Genomic DNA, 20690 nt, shown 5'->3' with positions numbered 1-20690 from the left:
AGGCTCGTTCTTTTTTTATTTTTTTATTGCCTTTTAAACACACAGTTGAAACATACAAGAAAAAAGCAGAAGGAGCAGCAAAATGTGGTTTACAACGTAAAACAAGTCAGCAATGCCTCGCCATTTCCAGCATCATCCATGCATAAGTCCTTATAATGTCGTTTTGTATTTAGTCCATTTATCCCATCTTTTGGGACAAAGATCTTCTTGAGTTCTTCTCTTATCCCTTGTGCTATCTTAGATGACCCCCCCCTTCCATTGAGGTGTTCTCCCTACCATGACAAAGGTGGATAAAGGTGGAAAGATTTCATGTAATCCATGGACACCAGTGAAGATCACAAATCATTGAAGAAAAAAGGTTCAGAGCACTGTCTAGTGGGTCTAGATGACCCACCTCCCAATGTTAAAGTGCCTAGGATAGAACAAGGGTTATAGGGCAATATTTCCATCACATGTATTTCCAACATGTTGTTTGTGATTTCTGGTGTTAGAAAGTCCCTGATTGTGTTTCTCCAACATTGCAGCCTCCATCTTCGTGATGAAGAGGATGTATTCTGTGTTTGTCAAAGACTCGTTTATGAGCCTACAAAAACCTTGCCTGGGACATCTGACTTTTGAAAGCTCTCAGGCCCCGCCCACCTTCTGGCCCCTGGAAGCCCTGAGGCCTCGCTGACGTTATCTCAAACCTCTCCAACGACGAGCCGGAAGGAGGGATGGACATCTGCAGCCAGAGCAGGAGGATTTGAACAGTGATCAGCAGTGATGCACGTGTGTCAAACATGACCTTTGATGACCGCCTTTCATCGTTTGTGCTCACATGTGGAGCGTGCGGGGAAACCGTGCCACGGACCCACATGGAGCGGCGGCGGCTGCAGCCGTGTCAACAGGGCAGCTGTGTGTGGAGATGTGTGTGTGTGATAAGGCCTGCAGCCTGCAGGTTGTTCCAGGACTCCAATAAAAGCAGAACAGATGCTGGCAATTACTGCAGCCCGCTGACGCACAGCAGCGCGCCCGTCTTTACCAGGACGCCCCGTTGACATCCAGCATCGGGCGCCGCACCAGGCCTCGCCCCAGCTTGGACCCCAACCCTCTTGCCCCAAAGGTTAAAAGGCGTCCCAGAAAAAAAACACACCGCTCTGCAGACAGGCCAGACGTCCAGCGTCTCTGCGTGGCGAGGAGACGCCCCCCCGGTCTGCCCCCTCCTCCCAGAACACATATATAGATGGTCAGTGAGCAGCAGAGCAGCACAGAGCAAAGCATCTCTGCTTCAGGTAAGACCTCCTCACTGCTCCTTCAGAACCGTGTTCTGTTTCATGCTGACCTCTGTTAGGCCAAAGGTCAAAACGCTTTTCATCTCATGAGATCATTAGCGTCATGACTGCTTGTAATTAATGCTTTTAATGATTATGAATATGATGGTTTAGTCAAAACTGAATTCATTCAGTTTTAATTTTGATTTCATCACTTTGCATTTTATAAAGAACTTTATTCAATTTTTACGTATTTTTGTCAACTAAATACAAAAAAAGAGTTTCTCAAATAACTCATAGTGATCTAAGTCTATAGTATTTATAATCCTTTAATTCATTTAAAATATCAGAATCTACAGATCTCGTATATTATGCTCTGAATATAGTTACAAATATGTATTTATTTTCTATCACTTTCTAAATGAACTTTTAATCACTTTGTCTCCTTAATATTCTCCTGCTTCATAAATCTGATGTGATAATATTAAAATGTAATTGATGTTTTATGAATATTTATTTAGGCTTTTGTGATTATTGTTATTATTATTATTATTAAATAACTGTGATTCTTTAGAACCAAATTAAAATTCTATTAAAAAATATTTTCTTTGCATTTATTTATCCTTTTTACTGATATATTTTATAGAAGCCTGTGAAATTCACTTTATACAATGTAGGTTTCAATAATATTGTTTTCATATTTAAAACATGTATTTTTTGTCATTATTAGCTCTTATAGTTTTCAATTAAATGTTTTTGTGACATTTATTTTTTATCTGACATTCAGCAGCTATTTTTAAATAAAAACAAGAACTAAAATAAGTTCCACATTTCAAACTTTGTTGGCTGCCTGTTAACGTTCAAATGGGAGGGGTTTGTCCTGAAGTGAAGACCTGGATGTCCGTGGACCGTTCCTGTTTGCAGTCATGGGTGTTTCATGTCAGACGTGAGCGTGCGGCGTGCACCCGCAGACGCTCTCACTCGTTCCAGAGCCATTTTCCATCAAACGGATGTCAGGCGAGAGAGAGGGGCGGAGCCACAGGGATGACATGGACAGAGATAAGGGTGCAGGAGGAGGTGTGTGCACGGACCATAATCCCATTAGTGAGGCAGGAGAGAGCATCTGAAGCCATCAGAGGACGCCAAAGGCTGACGTGGCGTCCTCACATCCATTTGCAAACACAAAAGTTCATTTGATTTTGATTTTTCGTCTTTTTCTGTGCAGTGACTCAGGTTTTCTCTCAGACAGAGAGGCTGAAGCTGCAGAGCTTCAACTTCACAAACTTTCCTTTCCTAAAGCTAAAAAGGTTTCTGTTTCTGATCAGAAACTCGATTTGGGTTGATTTCCCAGATGGGAACGTTCTGCACAGCGATGCACTTTTTAAGGGCTGATTTGAGGCAATGACAGGCAAAAGGTTGCAGGTTTGGTTCCACCGGGTGCTGAAGTGCCCTTGGGCAAGACGCTGAACTGGTCTAGTTAGTGCTTGTGTGGCGGCTCTGCCTGTGTGTGAATATTAAAGTGCTATTGAAGCATACGTGCACGTCATTTCCCGTTAAAGCACAGGAGTCTTTACAATGCCACTTTATGTTGGAACGGGTTAAGATAAGTTAAGTTTGAAAGCAAAAGATGCCGGAGTGACTTACAAAATAACTTCCAGATGCCATCTAAATGATTAAAATCATGAACCACTTTGTAGTTTTGAAGCAGGCAGAAAACACCGGAAATCATGTAAGTTTCACAAAGAAGAAAAATGTATAAATAATCGTTTTCACACGTTAAATATTAAGAATCTGGTTCTAAGAGTGACAGTATGGAAGCACTGAAGCTGATCTGTGAATCAAAAGCAAAAATGCAGTCGTAGGTTTATTTATATTTAATATTTTTGATTTAAAAAGTGGAAATAATAATAAGGAAAGGGAAAAAGTCTCAGTCGGTGATATCTATTTCTTTATTTTCCATATTGTTACATTTTTTGTTACATGTTCTTCATTGATATTGCCTAAAAGAATATTAAAAAAATTCCCTTTCAGCTTTGATGACAACCGTCTGCTTTGACCCGGTGATGCATGTGGATGTGGAGCAGCTCCATCTTCATTCCTTTCCGTCTGATACGTGATATAATAGCAGCCTCCCGTGTAGTTTAATCAACGATAACACGTGAAACGAAGGAGCGGCTGTTCTCCAGGGTTTGTTTCATTTCCGTGCAGACAGGAGGTCCTGACGTGGACGGCTCTTCCTTCTGCTTCTCTGCAGACATGGCCTGGCTCCGTCAGAGCAGAGCTTCTCCCAGACTGGTCCTGGTGGTGGTGTGTGTGGCTCTGCTGCTCGACAACATGCTGCTCACCGTGGTCGGTGAGTGCTGATGTGCTTCTCTGGAACCTGCTGAGCAGTGAGCTCTGATTGGAATCTGTCAATTAACACCAATTGGTTTTTTTTAGGGGAAAAACTGTCCAAAAAAAATCTTATTCAAAGCAGATTCATAGGATTTTACTGTGAAGAATGACAAAGGAACGACTAATGGCTCCAACACCTTTAATTTTTATTCATCATGAGAAATATTTGAGATATGTCATTTTCTATCGTCTGAATGATGACAGGAACCAGGGATTAAACAATCCTGTGAAATTCAAGTTAAGATTAGGAAACAAGATGGAGCAGACTTCAACAGACATGTGGGTGAAGGAAACAGAGAGGATGAGGAAGTGATGGAGGAGTTTGGTGTTCAGGAAGGGATGCAGAAGGACAGATGGTGGCGGACTTTGCTAAAAGACTGGAAACGTCAGTGGTGAAGACATTTTTCCAGAAAGGAGAGGAGCGCAAAAGAATGGAGTGATGAGATGACAGGTTCATTTTATCTTGTTTTGACGTAATCTGACAGAGATGGGAGACTGAGGAGAGTTCAGTTGTGAGGATGACTCTGGTGGTGAGGAGGATGAAGACAACAAGGTGGTGGAAGTTGAAGGGGTGTGGCTTTTGTGGAGGAGATAAAGCAGATGTTGGGAGATCGTGAGGTTCTTCCGGATGACTGGACAGCTACAGTGGAGGCTGGGAAGACGGTCCTTGGTGTCCCATCCGGACGGAGGAAAGCAGATCAGGAGACTTGGTGATGGAATGAAGAAGTTCAGGAGTGTGATAAGAGGAAAAAATGGATGAGAAAAAGCGGAACACGGAGAGAACAGACGGCAGGTGTTCAGAGAGAGGCTACAGACGGTGAAGGTGGCAAACGCCAAACTAAGGACGGATGAGAACTTAAGTTGGAAACAAAGGAAGGAGAGGCAGATCTGTACAGGACAGAATAACAGAGAGAGAAGGATGAGCAGCAGGTTAAGAGGACAGTAATGAGGATGGATGGATCATGAACGTTTTCACCGTGCACTCTTGCTGTTTCTTTATCTCCTCTTCATGACGAAACCCTCATTGATAAAAACATCAGATCCGTTCAGTGTGTGTTACAGAAACAGAAAAGCTGTGTCCTGATGACACTGATCTGATCTGTGTCTCTTTGCACAAACCCATTGACCCTAGAAGACAAGTGGACCGAGCGAGTGTGACATCACCAGTAGAAAATGAATCTTACTTCCAATGAAATGACGTCAATTCAGTCGCCATTTTTTCCCAATAGAGATGCGGCCATGTTGGAGCCAGACGACGTCAGTAAGCAGTGATCAGTCCGAGTCCGTCTGATTCCTCATTTTTACGGAACCACTCTCACCAATCAGGAGTGAGCTTGTTGGAAGTCCACTCCCCTTCCGCTTGAAAGCAGACTCAGGAGAATCTGTCAATCAAACCTTTTCAACATTGGACTGGAGCAATCAGTTTTAGTCAGTTTTTACAGTATACCTTAAATAACTACAGAAAATATTTTGAAAAGTGAGAAAAGTTATGGTCTTTATTTGAGATTTTCACAGATGTATCAGGACTGAACCACGTTAAAACCACGGAAGAAGTACCAACGTATAATATGAACTGTGTGATTATTGTGCTGTTTATCTGCAATTCATTCGTGATTCGTGCATCAATTACATAACTGTAACGTGATCTGTGCGGCGTAAACATGATCTAAAAGTTACACATCGGTGGTTCATACATGAAAAGTCTGTTAGACAAACGTGGAACGGTCGTGGAAAGACACAATTGCGTGAAATTTACGTAATAATTGTGTATAAACGACATAAAATACGCATAACAGCGTAATTCTCAACTGACCCAAAATTCTGAACAGCTCAAAGCCAAATTCACGTAAAGACCCGTTGGCTGAAACCCTCAATGGACAGCTGTGCACATCGACCAGTGACGTGTGATCAGGTGAGGCAAGTGAGGCTCGGCCTCACCTGTCATTGTGATAAAATAGAAAGATGTACAGTAACCCTTGTGCTATCCTAGGCACTTTAACATTGGGAGTTGGGTCACTGACATCGACGAATGACAAACGCAAGAAAAACGTATGAATCATATCACACGTGTATCAGGAAAGAGTGAAATTTAAAAGACTTCTGGGAAATTTCTAGGGCACTTGATTTTGGAATTGTAGATTCGGACAGCACTACAAAATGGCGAACGCACTAAATACTGTACTACATAACACACTATATAGTGCACTATGTAGTGTGTAGTGAAGGAATTTGGACACAGCCTAAATCGTCCTTGGTGTGGTTGTGTGACCTCAGGATTAATCAGGTGACTCTCCGGGGTGCAGTAGCTGGGTTTGGCTCCAACCCTGTGACCCTGAACAGGAACAAGCAGGTCTAACATATTGCATACTGTCAGTGTGAATTTGATAATATAGCACATTTTAAAACCAACCTTCCATTTTTCCCCAAGACTTGAATCTGAATGGTGGAAACGGGAATGTTGTCTTTTATCCAGCTACAGTCTTTCTTCTCTGACGAAACGAAACCTTGAGGTCAACGCTGTCGTCTGCGTTTAGACTCAGCCATACGGAGGAGATGCAAACATGCACACATGTACTCCTCTGTCCTCCAGAGACCTGCTCCTCACTTTAGCTCAGCTCGTCTCAAACTAGAACCACAGGAATCGAGTTCTCCCCATCATTTCCTGCATTTCTGCTTCTGTGAAAACTTTCTGTTTCTTTAAAGGGTTGATGGTTTACAGGTCCTCACATGACGACAAGAACAGGTGCACACGCTCTTCTCTTGCCCTCCTAACCCTGAACTTTAAATCTGACTCTCAGTTCAGTGTTGTCTCCTTCTGTTTCTTCTCAGATAAACGCTCCTGCTTCCTCTGCCTCTTCTGCTCTTCTATCTTTAGATCTTTTTGCCTGCAGCTGCTGCTTTCCAGCAGATTTACCTTTTTATGTTTAACACCTTCAGTTTCTCATGTTACTGAAGCAAAACTGTAAATGTTTGCTGTATTTTTGTCCACACTTCCACGGATCTGCAGTGAATACAGATGTTTACTTTAAACTATGAAACAGGAGAGCAAAAAACTGAGAAAAAACATCAACTGTTGGCGTTTAACATACATTCAAGAGTTTCTGTACTTTCAGTGTTAGCAGTACGCTGTAAGCATTTATAAGCGTTAGTTTTGTTTTTTTTAAACCCATACATTTCTAATTACAAGACAAATTTCTGTCAAAATCTCTGGTAATTTTTTCGATGTAACATGTTATGTTAAGACTTTATCCAGTATCTATGAGGAAAAGGTTCAGAGTCTTACAAAGTAACAGAACAGATCAATTGTAGCTGAGTTCATCTAAAGTAGTCAGTGGTCTCCATCTCAAATTCTCAAAGCGTCATTTGGCTTTTTAATGTCAAAGGTCAAAAAACAGCACAGTCTGCGCTGGTGCTAATTTCCTGGACCTTACAAAGGGCTTTGATTTAGTAGACCATCACCTGCTTTTAGACAAATTGATTGCTATTGGTCTTGCTACTTCCTTCCTCCTGTGGTTCAATTCCTACCTTCACCAACGTAAGCAATGTGTGTCACATAGGGGGAGTCAGTCAAACTATATTGGAATAAATAAAGGAATCCTGCAAGGTTCTTTTCTTGAGCCTTTATTATTTTCTTTATTTATTAACCAACAAAGTGCTGCTCAAAATTTAATGTTCATCTTTATGCGGATGACACCATAATACTCTGTCCCAAACCAAGTATTTTAGACATCAACATTACGTAACAGAAAGATCCTAGTTCTATACAAAATGGATGTCATTCAACAAGTTAGTTTTATAAAGAACAAGATCCTACTCTACGCTATTCCAGAAACAAACATGAATGCTGACAAAACAACATTAAAGCTGCATTTTTGAGATTCCTGTCCACTTAAGCAAACTGAGACATTTGAATATCTTGGTGTTTGGCTAGAAACTGATTTATCTTTTAAAACTCATATTCAGTCTGAGGAACGGCTGAAGAAGAAGGAGATCAAACAGATCGAGGTCATGGATTGGTCCAGCCAGTCTCTGGACCTCAGTTCTATAGAAAACCTCTGGAGAGAACTGAAGCTCAGAGTTGCTAAGCAACAGCCACCAAATCTGAATGATTTACAAATCATTTGTAAAGAAGAGCGGACCAGAAATCCTCCGATTTGTGCAGAAACCTGATCATCAACTACAAGAAACCTCTGACCTCTGTGCTTGATAAGAAATGAAATCTATGAAATGCAAAATGGGGTCAAAGACTTATTTCCTTTACTGTAGCTGCTGACAGAACAAAGTGAATCCCTTCTCCTTCTTTAGTGCCGATCATCCCAACATTCCTCTACGCCATGGAGCATCCCAGTCCAGAACCACAGACCTCAGAGCGCCCCTCCCCCACGCCACCGTCTGCACAGACAGTACCGAGGCTGTCCTCCTCCACCTTTTCTCCTCTGGTATCTTTGTTTGATAACTCCACCTTCAGCCTGCAGCAGGTCCAGCCCGAAGCGCCCAGAAACCCAAATCCTACCCCGCCACAGCTCATCAACGAGACCGCCAACGCCTCGGTGGGTGGGGCGTCGTCCTCAGCACTGATTCCCTTTTTTTCTCATCACCCGGTGGATCTTCTTTCTCCTTTCATCCTCACCTTCACCTCTTTCCTTTCATGATCCATTCTCATATTTTTTCATCAACTCTTCCTCACTTTGTGTCCCGTCGTCTTTTTTTCCTCTTAAGTTCTATTGATAATTGTCTCGTTTTCCTTTTCTTTCTGTCTGCTCTTTCATTAAAAATGTTTTGATCGTGCTTCTATGACTTTGTTTCTTTCTGGATTGAACCCTCTTTTCTTACTTCCTCCTGTCCCTCCATTCCCTCTTCTTTCCCGTCGTCTCCTGCAGGAGTCCTCCTGTCTCCAGGACAGCGTCTTTCTGGAGGAGGAAAACGTTCATGTGGGTTTGCTGTTCGCCTCCAAAGCTCTCATCCAGCTGCTTGTCAACCCGTTTGTGGGTCCGCTCACCAACAGGTATCCCGGTGTCGTTGGACCGAACCACTGCAGAGCTTCACTTACAGCAGAACCACGGATGTTTCTCCCTAAACATGTCACCTTCTGTCTGCAGGGTCGGCTATCACATCCCCATGTTTGCAGGCTTCATCATCATGTTTGTGTCCACCATCAGTAAGTGGGTGTCCTCTCCTGGGGGGTGGTTCCGGACCGGACCGTGCCTGACTGTGTTTGTGTCAGTGTTTGCCTTCTCAGGGACCTACGCTCTGCTGTTCTTCGCTCGATCTCTGCAGGGAATCGGCTCGTCCTTCTCATCGGTGGCAGGTCCACACCTCTACACACCTGTAACATCTGATCCAGATAACCTGCAAGCCCTTCCTCTAAGAGCTTTGACTAAAGAAACTGTTCTTTAGAGTTTCACCCAAAAAATCAAGAGCCTTTGCTTCAGCCTCCAGAGAGGATCCATCTCTTTTTCCACTTTTAGGCTGTATTCAGACTGGACACAGTTGGTTTGCCTAAAGTGAACCAGAGTTAGTTTTTCCTGATATTCTGCAATACATTTTCAGTCTAAATGGACCCAAGCAGACTTTGGTCCGTGACCAGGACCCGCTCTCAGACCCATCTTTGGAGGTGGTCTTGGTTCGTTTCCTGTTGGACTGAGCTTCGGTTCGCTCTGAGTTTCCTCAGTCTCAATCTATACGTCATAAACACTTATCACTGACCTTTTTAGCCGTCGTCCCCTCAGTCACCGCCGTGCAGCACGACTCCATGAGTAAAAAGTGTCGTACCTGACGTTGATACAGACGTTCAAAACTGGTCGGCAAACATATAAAGTTTGAATCAGTGAATTTTCCTGACAAGGACTGCAAAGCGCAGGACCTCCATCATTTTTGCCTCTCGTTGCTTTTCCCCGCCCTCGTAATTCCTGGCCAATGGCTGAAGAGGTCTTCAGTCATGTGGTTTTGTGTACAAGCTTTGGTCAAGAACAGAAATGTCCGGTAGACAGAAGTCTGAATACAGACCACACACAAGGTTCAGGACTCGATCCGGATCAAATTAAACAGACTTGGTCCGGACCAACAAACTTTTCTAGTCTGAATACATATAAGCCTGATAAAAAAGAAGAAATAACTGCAAAGTGGGATTTCTGACAGCTTTCCATGACCTAAGAGAACAAATCTATGTTCAGTCTGTGAGTTGATGTAACGGTAAATAACAACCAGACCTGCGGTCCCTGACTGTGCAGGACTGGGCATGCTCGCCAGCGTCTACACCAACGATGAGGAGAGGGGCATCGCCATGGGGATCGCTTTGGGAGGCCTGGCCATGGGGGTTCTGAGTGAGACGCCTCTGTGTTTGTGACGTTCTGTCCCGACCTGCATGAAGCAAAACCGAGCTGAGCTAAAGCTAAACGTCTCATCTGGATTTGTTGGAGTTTGCGACAGAAAAATGTCACGAAACGCCTAAAGAAACTAAATAGGTTCATTGTTTAAAGTCTGTATAAAATCATCTTTATTACGGGATTTTTTTTGCAGATTTTGTAACTTAAGTTGAATTTTCAGTCTAAAGGTTTGAATCTGCATTAATTTTATGTGTTCAGTTAACTTCTTCCCTTTAATAACTTTTTTAATCTTTATTCTTCTACAAGTAGAAAGACATATCTATTTATCTTACTCTTCTAAGTCTTTTCTCTTCAGTGTTTTTGAATCCAACTCTTTATTTGACCTTTTCCACGGCTGTTACTGTTTGTCAAGTGGAACCAGCGTGTTTCTGGTCTTTAATGACCATGAACCAAAGATAATTTCCCTCCTTGACATCCAGTATTTAGACATCCATCATTCCATTCCATTCTGTCCTTTCTGTCGCGTCTTGTTGCAGTTGGAGCGCCGTTCGGGAGCGTGATGTACGACTTTGTGGGAAAGAGAGCCCCCTTCCTGATCCTGGCCCTTCTGGCTGTGTTTGATGGAGGTAAGAAGGTGGAGCCCCCTGCAGGTCAAAGATGAAACAACTGCCAGCTGTCAGATCCCAAGCATGTTGACATCTTGAAGCCAGAAGCATCAAATGTTGTAGTTCCACTAAAATCCACTAGAGGCTGGCTCAAAGATGAAGTTACTGTATTTTCCTTCAATGTCTATCTTAATAGGATAACTTTAAACGTTACTCATAAAATAAACCTTTTGATGTTGTGGTTTCTGAAGCTTTTGAACACCCAGTCTATAATTTATGTATGTATTAAGTAATATGAATTTTGTGAGAGCTTAGATTTTCACACATTTGGAGACTCGGTTTATCAGTTGGTAGGTAGGTGAACCCAATAAAGCTTCAAACTTTGCTTGGTCCCACCCCCACGTTGTTTTCAGAATGTCAGTGAGGTGGGCGGAGCAAACTCTGGTCAAAAGGCCCCTCCCACACTAGATGATCTCAGGGATCATGATGATGTCTTCTTGATGTCTTTGTGTCTGTGTCTGGTTTTTGTGCTGCAGCCCTGCAGTTGTGTATCCTGCAGCCGTCAAAAATCTGTCCTGGGGTGAGTCCACTTCAAAACACCTACTGTCAGTGCGTGATCTTTACTCTGCTACACTGGTCCCTCCCTAAATCACGGTTCACCTTTCACGGTCTCACTGTTTCACAGATTTTTTTGGTGCAAATGTGGAAGATGTTTTGTTTTCATTTTTTGCCTTTGCAGCGCATTGTGTTTTGCATTCTGATTGGCTGTCAACCTTGTCAATCAATGTCCTCCGTGCCGTTTCTTCTGTCCAGAATGCATTGAGCTTTCAGAGTCTACATCCATTTCTTAGTTGCAAGTTTTTTTTCTAATACTTTGCTTTTTTTTCCTGCCAGAGTTAGAACTTTTGAGGGTGTTCAAAGTTCCACTCCGATCATCTTTTGATCCGTTTTCAAAGCGTTCACAGTGGTTTTTGAATTAGTATGATGCCATTTTTAGCCCAAATGAAAGAACCCATGTCGTTTTCTAGGACATAGTTTCTGCAGAGCAGCAGGAGTTCATCAGAAATTCACCTCTGAATTTGGCCGGGACCATTGGCTGGAGTAACCCTGCCACCCTTCCCCCCTCATTCATTCCACTCTTCCCTGCTAGCTTACAGCCCCTCGTAACCCCAACCTAGCATCGGTGGTGCAACAAGAATGGCGAGCGACATCGTAGCTTTCCAGACGTAGTTTAGATCCAGATTCCAGCTCAGAAGAGGGAAACAAAGACGTTCACGGATCTATTTTTCTGACAGTGGATGATCAGAATGGAGCAGAGCAGGGAGCTTGTTTCCCGCCGATTGTCAGTCCTCCATTCCAAATACAATCTTTTTCACATGGCTTTCTTTTCATCTGCTCCTGATTCACAACGATTTGAATAAAAAATACACAGAAATGCAATTTTAATCTTCATTTTCTTTTCATATGTCCTCCATCGTGAGAAAAATGCAACAAAAACATGTTAAAAACACCAGAAACAGCATTTTCGTTGGAGTGGGAAAAGTGTGAAAATGTTCATGTCTGTCTGAGAAAAATGTATCAAGTGTGCAGTGAGGAGGCACTTCCTGGATTTCACCTGTTGTGGGCTAATATTAGAACATACCTGCGATAAATGAGGGAACACTGAACTGTTATCTTTTTTTTAATCACATTTTAAACTTTAAAACCAGGTATAAATTTTATTGATTTCATTTTCAATGAGCTAAAACAAAGAAACGTAATTTAGAAGTTTTCAGATTTAACTTTTAAGATGTTAAAACTCCACAAAAGACAGTTTAAAAAGGCTTACTGTTAGATTTTCTTCAGTTTCCCTCCTGAGATGAGTCTGGATCAGATTTTGTGTTTGGTTGTTTCAGAGCGTGGAGGGGACGCCGTTACTCACTCTTTTAAAAGACCCATACATCCTGATCAGTGCAGGTAGGAAGGCGTGGAATCGTGTTGATGTGAACATACATGCAGCGTCTCTGCTGACATGGCTGCTTCTCTGTCTGAAGGCTCGCTCTGTTTCGCCAACATGGGCGTGGCGATTCTGGAGCCAACTCTTCCCATCTGGATGATGCAGACTATGTGCTCTCCAAAATGGCAACTTGGTAAGATCCAGATGGCAGAAAACTCTCCGATTTGGCCTGGGCACCAAAATAAAGTCAATTACAGATAGGCTGCTTTATGCTGCTCTAGTAAAGAGTGTAGACTAGAGAAAATATATCAGTTTTGTTCTTATAATTGGTTCTTAATGGACTGATTGCTACAAAGCCTTCAACACATTGTTTCCTGTTTCTCTTTCTTTATTTCTTTATTATATATTATTTATTTTATCTTAACTCCTTCTACACTTTTTCAGCTATTTCAACCATTCAACTATTCAAATGTTCAGCTCTTTCAGCTTCTTCCAGCTATGACTATTGGTTCTTCAAATCCTTGAACTTTTCAAGATATTCCAGGATTTTTGCCTCCATTAAAATACATGGGGAGTCCTTGAAAACCTTTGCTTCTTTCTGTGCTGCAGAAGCTCGCTGGTTCGATACCCGGCTCTGGCATTTTTCACAAAAATATCTTTTATGTTATTTTGCTGTTTTCACATAATTTATGGTCAACTTTGATCATTTCTTTGTTTATTTGTTGTTGGTTTTTTGCCAATTAAGGTTTCATTTTCATTCAGCAATATAGCATTCAATCCTGCATTTTCTTCTGGAAATGCAGCTCTTTCTAGTTTTTCATTTGTTTTTTGTTAACCTGGTTCTCAGGGCTCACAGATTCATGGTCTGTCATTTCCAGTCTTCCTACTTCAGGTTGCAGCTGACTTGCTTTCCTTTAAAACGCAATAGAACATCTGATTTACAGATTTTAGGTGATTCTGAGGTCAGTAGAACCGTGACCCTGTAGGGCTCAGAAAAACTGTGATGCTGATGGATCTGCCTGATCAAAACGGACTTTCTATCCCAAAATCCTGACGGTCAAAGCATGAACTAAAGGATTCGTTGGTGCCAAAGATGATGCCTAACTCTGGAGGGTAAAAAGCACGTCTCAGGTGTGTGTTTTGTTTCAGGTGTGGCATTCCTCCCTGCCAGCATCTCTTACCTGATAGGAACCAACCTGTTTGGAGTTCTGGCCAATAAGATGGGGCGGTCAGTCTTTCCGGTTTCTTCCTGGTTTTGTTATTGATGCAGAACTGGACACTTAGAGCAACAGTCAGTTTTTGTGGTATTGTTCAGAGTATGTTAAGACGAACGAGGAGACGGAATACTTTCTAAGAGTTTTCATAGTACTGGTTTCAAGTAAACAATAAACATTATGCAGACTTTCTGCAAACATGAGGATAACTTTTAAATAAATAGAATGATAAAGGTTCAGTTTTGAATATTAAAAGTAGAGTGTGTGACACACACACAAAGATGCAGACTTGGACTTGGACTCAGACTCTCACGATGACTTGAGGTTTGGGACTGATTTTCATTTATTAGTTCTTTACTTTGATCTCCAAGACGTTGCTGTCAGGTGTAACCCTTGTGATATCCAAGGCATGTTAGCATTGGGAGTTGGGTCATCTAGACCCACTAGACAGTGCGCTGAACCTTTTTTCTTCAATGATTTGTGATCTTCACTGGTGTCCATGGATTACATGAAATCTTTCCACCTTTATCCACCTTTGTCATGGTAGGGAGAACACGTCAATGGTCATCTTGACCCCATAGGACAGCACACGGGTTAAAAAGGAAATTTCTTCAATGCTCTTAGGGAACGCAGAAACTCTAGCAGCCAGTTATTGTGTCCAAACAAGTTGTTTATTGATTTGGTCACTGTAAGGGGGTTGACCCATACGGGTTCTGCAGGTTTTTGGGGTTGTCCGGAGGGTCATAGAGAGGAGCGGCTGCATCTTCAGAGGAGCACAGGTGTGTCTTGCAGTTCCTTGAGGCTCGTACGGCCACCTTAAAAGATGTCATGAGAGTGAAACGTGCAACTGAGGATGTGGTGACACTTTACAGGCAAGCAAAAAACCATAGTAAATGATTACTCCAGACATTATTGAGTCTTTACATATAAATTGCCTAATATGATGGTGAAGCATACATAATGCTAAGCAATTGCATAGGGAACCCTTTAAGGTAACGCTTTATAATAAGAGTCATTAATAAACTATTTATTAGACATTAACAAGCACTAGTCCTGTTTTATCAAGCTGCTTATGAGTACCTTAATTAGCATTTGTAGATGTCTTACAACTGACTAACAAGTTTAAATTAGCTGTTTATAAATAAATATATTCCTTAATAAACTACTTATAAGACATTAACAAGCACGAGTAATGTGGTATTAAGCTGCTTATAAAGACATTTATTAGCATGTGTTCAAAGAATTAACAAATGCTAATAAATGTACTTATAAGCAGCTTACTAAAACATTACTAGAGCTTGTTAATGTCTTATAAATAGTTTATTAAGGACTCTTATAAAGCATTACCAATAAAATAATATACTTGGAAATGCAAAGTAATGCATAAAAGGGACTTCTTGGTTCTTTTGTTATCAGACACGGGTTACGTCTGACACATACCTGACATGTTTGGACAGATGCCTTCCATCTTTGCATTTGTCGTCCATTGAAACATGGACGACAAATGCAGATTTGGACCACTCTTACCTACTTCCTCTTTACTTACACTTACGTGTTGTATGAGTGTTCGCTACAACCCGCCGCCAGGAGCATGACCATAATGAACATTTTCTCTATACGGTTCGCAAGCTGTCTGTGACCTTGACGTTTCCCGCAGATCACCTGGGTACAGCTTTGACCCTTTTTCACCTGTAGACAGCCCGTATTCACCCGGAAGGACAGCTGTGAAACTTTTATATTTAAAGAGTTGAGACCTGAAATGAACATTTTCACAAAGACCTGAGCTGCAAAAAGGGACTTGTGAGCACCTCTGCTGACATGTTTCTCTTCTGTTCCCAAACCTTTAACCGTTGTGCTATCCTATGGGGTCTAGATGACCCGATCCTTCCATTGACGTGTTCTCCCTACCATGACAAAGGTGGATAAAGGTGGAAAGATTTCATGTAATCCATGGACACCAGTGAAGATCACAAATCATTGAAGAAAAAAGGTTCAGAGCACTGTCTAGTGGGTCTAGATGACCCCACTCCCAATGTTAAAGTGCCTAGGATAGCACAGGGTTACAGAAGTCCGTTTTTGGAGTTGGAATTGAATAGTCTTCTTTGTCTCCAGGTGGCTTTGCTCCATGTTGGGGATGGTCATCGTTGGCATCAGTCTGCTGTGTGTGAGTTCAAACTTTCACTAATCCGCACATCAATATGTCTATCTTTTACTGTCACATTCTGTTCAGAACCAAGCATTAAGAAAACTAAGGAAGCCCACCTCCCTGAACGTCTTTAAATATCTGTGAAGGTCTGCTGAAATTAGGATAACTTTTGCCATGCAGACATTTTGTCAAAACTCTGAAGGCATTTCTTAGAATAACTTGTAGAATAACTTAAAATAACTTGTGGCGTTCCCCAGGGTTCTGTACTTGGCCCTATTTTTTTAATTTTACATGTGATTAGAAACTTTGTGTGTTTCAGGTTCCTTTTGCCACCAGCATCTATGGTCTTATTGGTCCAAATGGAGGTCTGGGCTTTGCTATAGGTGACTGCAAACTCAAGATGAAATATAGGAATGTAAATTGGTGTGAAAGACCTTCAACGGTTGTTTCTGTTGTCCATAAGGCATGGTGGACTCCTCTATGATGGCCATCATGGGTTACCTGGTTGACATCCGTCACGCCTCTGTCTATGGGACTGTGTACGCCATCGCTGATGTGGCGCTCTGCATGGGCTTTGCTATCGGTAACAGCCACACAACACACACACGGGGCAGTAAAGGTAACTGTGACTCAGCAAATAAACTGAGCAAGAATCTGCACACTTTAGCAGGTAAACCTCGGAACGAACAGCCTCGACTGCCTTCATTCTTCAAGCAAAGACTCTTTACAGATCTGTCTGTACAAACATGACAGTGTCTCTCAGTTGCTTTAACATTTTCTCTGACTGATACAAATCGTCTGTTCCACTATCTCCCTGACTGGACTAAAGTTTGTATTATTATCCTGCTAAAGGCACCGGGCAGATCAGAGAACAGGCTGAATGCTTCCAGGTCAGAGCAGACTAAAAACCGAAACCTAATGATCCGAGTAAAAGGCCAGAGAAGCAAACTTAGATGTGGGCTCAATCCCACTTGAGGTTAGCAGACGGACTGGCAGAGAAAAGCTGGAGGAACTGGTCTTAAATGGGGTTGGGGTGAAAAGTTAAAGGTGTGTCAGGATGCCCCGCCTCATTCTGGACACCTGCGGAGGAGAGATAGGGAGAGGGCGAGCAAAGAACCAAAAGGGAAAGTACACCAAACAGGAATAGTGGAGGGCAGCGAAGGGGCAGGAACCGTCTAGGCTTGACAACGTCGGACCTTTTCTACACACCTGCAACCCTGGGGACAACAAATGCTGCACTCTTCGTTATTAAGACGTTTATTCTTGATTGTGATGCACATTTTGAGGAAATGTTCTGAACACGCTTGCTGAATAAATTGATTTAAAAAATCATGTTAAAGATGTCAAAAACACCCCTTCGTGTTGTTTCAGGACCATCCACAGGGGGCGCTCTGGTCCAGGCGGTGGGATTTCCATGTCTCATGGTGTTTATCGGAGTAATCAACATTCTGTACGCTCCGCTGTGCCTCCTGCTGCGTAATCCTGCTGTCCGAGAAGAGAAACTGGTAATAAACGAGGATCCTGATAAGGTCCTTTCAGGCTGTGTGACAGCTTTCAGTCCAGAACACAGCTGCTTTTTTAGTCTGAAAACCTGCTTTTAAACAAAAGAATCGCTTTGGGATCCACATTGTCATCAGAGGCAGTGTGTAGGCCCAATGGCGTCTCCTTACCTCTACATTAATCCCTCCAAATAGAGAAAACAGTGTCTTTAAATCTGGACGTCACTACCGCTCAATGACATCATGACTGTTCGCCGGCGAACCACCAGTGTTCGAAAAAATACAGAACGACATCGGTTTTATAAAATTCATGCAAAAACAAAACTCATTATTTACATTGAAATGTACACTTCTGTGCTTCAGAGCTCACCCACGTGAAGAAATGCGTTCTTCCTCCACGCCACAGCGCGAGGAGAAGGTTGTCCAGCTCCACACTGAACAGCCATAAAGGTTCAGATTCAGACAATGGACCTTTCAGTCTGAAGAAAGACAGAATTCAAAAATGACTTTCATTTTTTACCTAAATAACTAGTAACTAATCAGGCTTTTTGTAACGACTGTGTGTTTAACTTTTAGTAAATATTTTTCCTTTAAAAGATAAAATCGTTTGTGTTTAAAGTCCTTTTATGAAGGCATTACAAAGAGTCTTCTTTGACCGACCCTCTCTTGAAGAAGCATCCGTTCTACGCGCAGACTCACAGTTGTGTCATCTTCACCTTGATGGTTGAACACTGAGCAGCGATTGGCAGAGTGGATCCTTCCAAGAAGAGGGTCGAGACAAGTAAACCACGAGGTGTTCAGACCTGAAGGTGTTGAGCTTGTTGTGTAGAAAAGGCTGCAGAAGAACGTGGATACAACGCTCTGCCTCACAACGTTCATGCTGGACCTGAACTGGACTAGAACTGTCTGTGGAGGTAGTTCCATGGACAGCGGCAAAGCAGGAAAAAAGAGGCTTCAGAGGGGAACAGAAGTATGAAAGGGGCTTCAGATTGGCTAGGTCAGAAGTCAGTGTGCGTTCTTTGGGATTTTTTTGGAGTATTTTGACTAAACCAGATGTAGGGCTTCATGCACATCTGGGTCAGAAACCGGTAGCAGCCTCTGCTGCGACATCACTGTAGTCAGGGCCAATGGACTGGTCTCACGGGGAATGTGGCGGCAGGTCCTGGCACATCAGCAGGAAGCGCGTCTGTTCCTGTGATGTTGCAGCCAAAGCGTGTGTTTGTATGAAGTCATTACACAGTGATTAGCCTGATCGCAGATCAGAGGCAGCAGCCTTCAAAGCTGCAGAGGAAGCACTTCTGCCAAATAAACGTAGAGTGAAGATGCCACACAGCTTGTTACATTCATGGCCTGACTGTTGTCACACATCATCAACTCTGGTGGTCAAGATCCACCTGCTGCGAAATGCCAGGATCAGGGGAGTTCAGACCATCAAAACTCCAGGACAGAAGGACAGAAGTCCTAAACATGGCCTCAAAGCAGAGGACTGCTTCTCCTCCACACATGCGCTCCTGCTCTGGCCTTTTTTTCAGTGTAAAATGTGTAAAGACGTTTGAGAAAAAGGAGAGAGGAGGACCTAAGAGGACCTCGAGAACTCTTGACGCATAAATCAAACTCTCAGGAATGGCGCGAGTCGCCTGATCAAAGGACAAAAACATTTTTGAAAGTCAGAATTGAACTACGGCTGATGCTGCATGTGAACTCCAAGCAAATCAAAGGTTGTGTGTCTGTTTGTGTTGCAGGCTATCATTGATCAAGAGTGTGTGATGCACAGGAAAAGCTACAACACACACAAAGAGAGTCGTGAGTTTCCTCTGAGCGACTACAGCGAGGAGGAGGAGGAGGACACGGAGGAGTGAAATCTTCACAAACAGGATTGATGTAAACCGTTTTGCTTTAAGTGTCTCCATTATATAGCCGTGGGAGGTTCCACCCTGCAGGTTTAAACGGTAACTAATGTGAATGCATAAATGTTAACTCACTTAACAATCAACGAGGGGACTGCTTGATGGCCTTTTCAGCCACGCCCCTTTTGTAACTCCAGCTACATGCCTTCTGTTTGCTGCCACGAAGCCTCTGAATTGGTCTTCACTTTAAATTTGGATTTAATCCTTTGGCAACATAAACATTTTTGTTTCACTTGATTTGATGTTCAATTAAAAAAAATTCAAAAGGAGAAACTGCTGCAAAAGAGTCCAGTTCTGTTTAATCATCTGTTCTATTAAGTAAATGTACACTTTCTTGAAGCGACCCATTAACGACCTGTTTATCATCAACATTCATGTCTGTGTAACCAACCACAAAAAAGCATTTTAGCTGACTGACAGACTTTCCTTTAGGAAATCTGACTTTGATTGTTGGAGTTTTAAACAAGATTTTTGTGTGTTTTTTGTTGACTTTTTAGTCTTGATCCAAAGTGTTAGGATGTCAGCCTGTACTAGTTACTGTGTCGCCATTAAAGCCTTTTGTCAGCTGGATGCCTGTGTTTACCTGCCCTGTGGGTGTGTGTGTGTGTGTGTTAGAGTGTGTGTATATTTGTATGCTTGTGGGGACGAGCCGACACTAGCTCACCATCGTTGTGGGAACAGTTGTGGTTGTTATGTTGCACAGCCTCAAGTCCCCTGTGAGACTAAGGATTTGGACCAGGAAGTCCGCTGTGGAGCGAGGGATGAGCTGTGTCAACAGACGCTGTAGAAGCACAGACTTGAATGGTGGTGAGAGCTCACAGTGTTCTTATCTACTCTTTAATTTCCTGTTGATCCTGTCAAAGAAAATAAAAGCAGGCAGAAGCTCTGTGAGATAGAAAGGTAAACAAGAGAATAAAGAGCCAAGATAAAGAATGGATCTAGAAATTGATGAGAAACATCCCAGAAACACTGTCACTGTTAGCTTGGCTAGCCTGCTCTTAAAGCCGTGTCGCCCAGCTGTCAGTCTTTCATGATACCTGCTGGATTTACGTCATTCATAAGCGCTTCTTATTCATCCATGTGCTCAGACGTCCGTTGAGGGTTTCAGCCGACGGGTCTTTACGTGAATTTGGTTTTGAGCTGTTCAAAAATTTTGGTCAGTTGAGAATTTCGTAGTTTACACGTATTTTATGTAGTTTATTCGCAATTATTACGTAAATCTTATGCAATTGTGTGTGATTTTTGTGAGATGCACACACAAATTTGTGTATTTTTACAACCAAGCCACGTATGTCTAACGGATTTTTCACGCATGAACCACCGATGTATAACTTTTATATCACATACACGCACATGTGTTCAAATTACGTAATTGTTTTTTTTCTTAACTTGTCCTGTCCAACAGCTAGGCAG

At 42.5% G+C, this 20690-nt stretch overlaps 1 protein-coding gene across 1 annotated transcript; it reads left to right on the top strand.

The window, feature by feature from the left end:
* Positions 1 to 1088: 1088 nt before the first annotated feature.
* On the top strand, positions 1089 to 19847 carry slc18a1 (solute carrier family 18 member A1). Its single transcript, XM_023958854.2, has 17 exons — positions 1089 to 1271; positions 3505 to 3603; positions 7950 to 8194; positions 8525 to 8649; positions 8744 to 8802; positions 8869 to 8952; positions 9875 to 9967; positions 10507 to 10596; positions 11112 to 11155; positions 12471 to 12531; positions 12609 to 12704; positions 13661 to 13739; positions 15838 to 15889; positions 16191 to 16254; positions 16335 to 16454; positions 17243 to 17376; positions 19113 to 19847. Exons 1-17 carry the CDS (start codon positions 1223 to 1225, stop codon positions 19227 to 19229), a joined length of 1611 nt encoding a protein of 536 aa, XP_023814622.2. The 5' UTR covers positions 1089 to 1222; the 3' UTR covers positions 19230 to 19847.
* Positions 19848 to 20690: the final 843 nt, after the last annotated feature.

The sequence above is a fragment of the Oryzias latipes genome, chromosome 9 (genome assembly GCF_053564925.1).
Source record: "Oryzias latipes strain Hd-rR chromosome 9, Olatipes_Hd-rR_3.1".
NCBI classification, from domain to species: domain Eukaryota; kingdom Metazoa; phylum Chordata; class Actinopteri; order Beloniformes; family Adrianichthyidae; genus Oryzias; species Oryzias latipes.
Note: the sequence above shows the minus strand (reverse complement) of the source record. Positions and strands in the feature narration are given on the sequence as shown.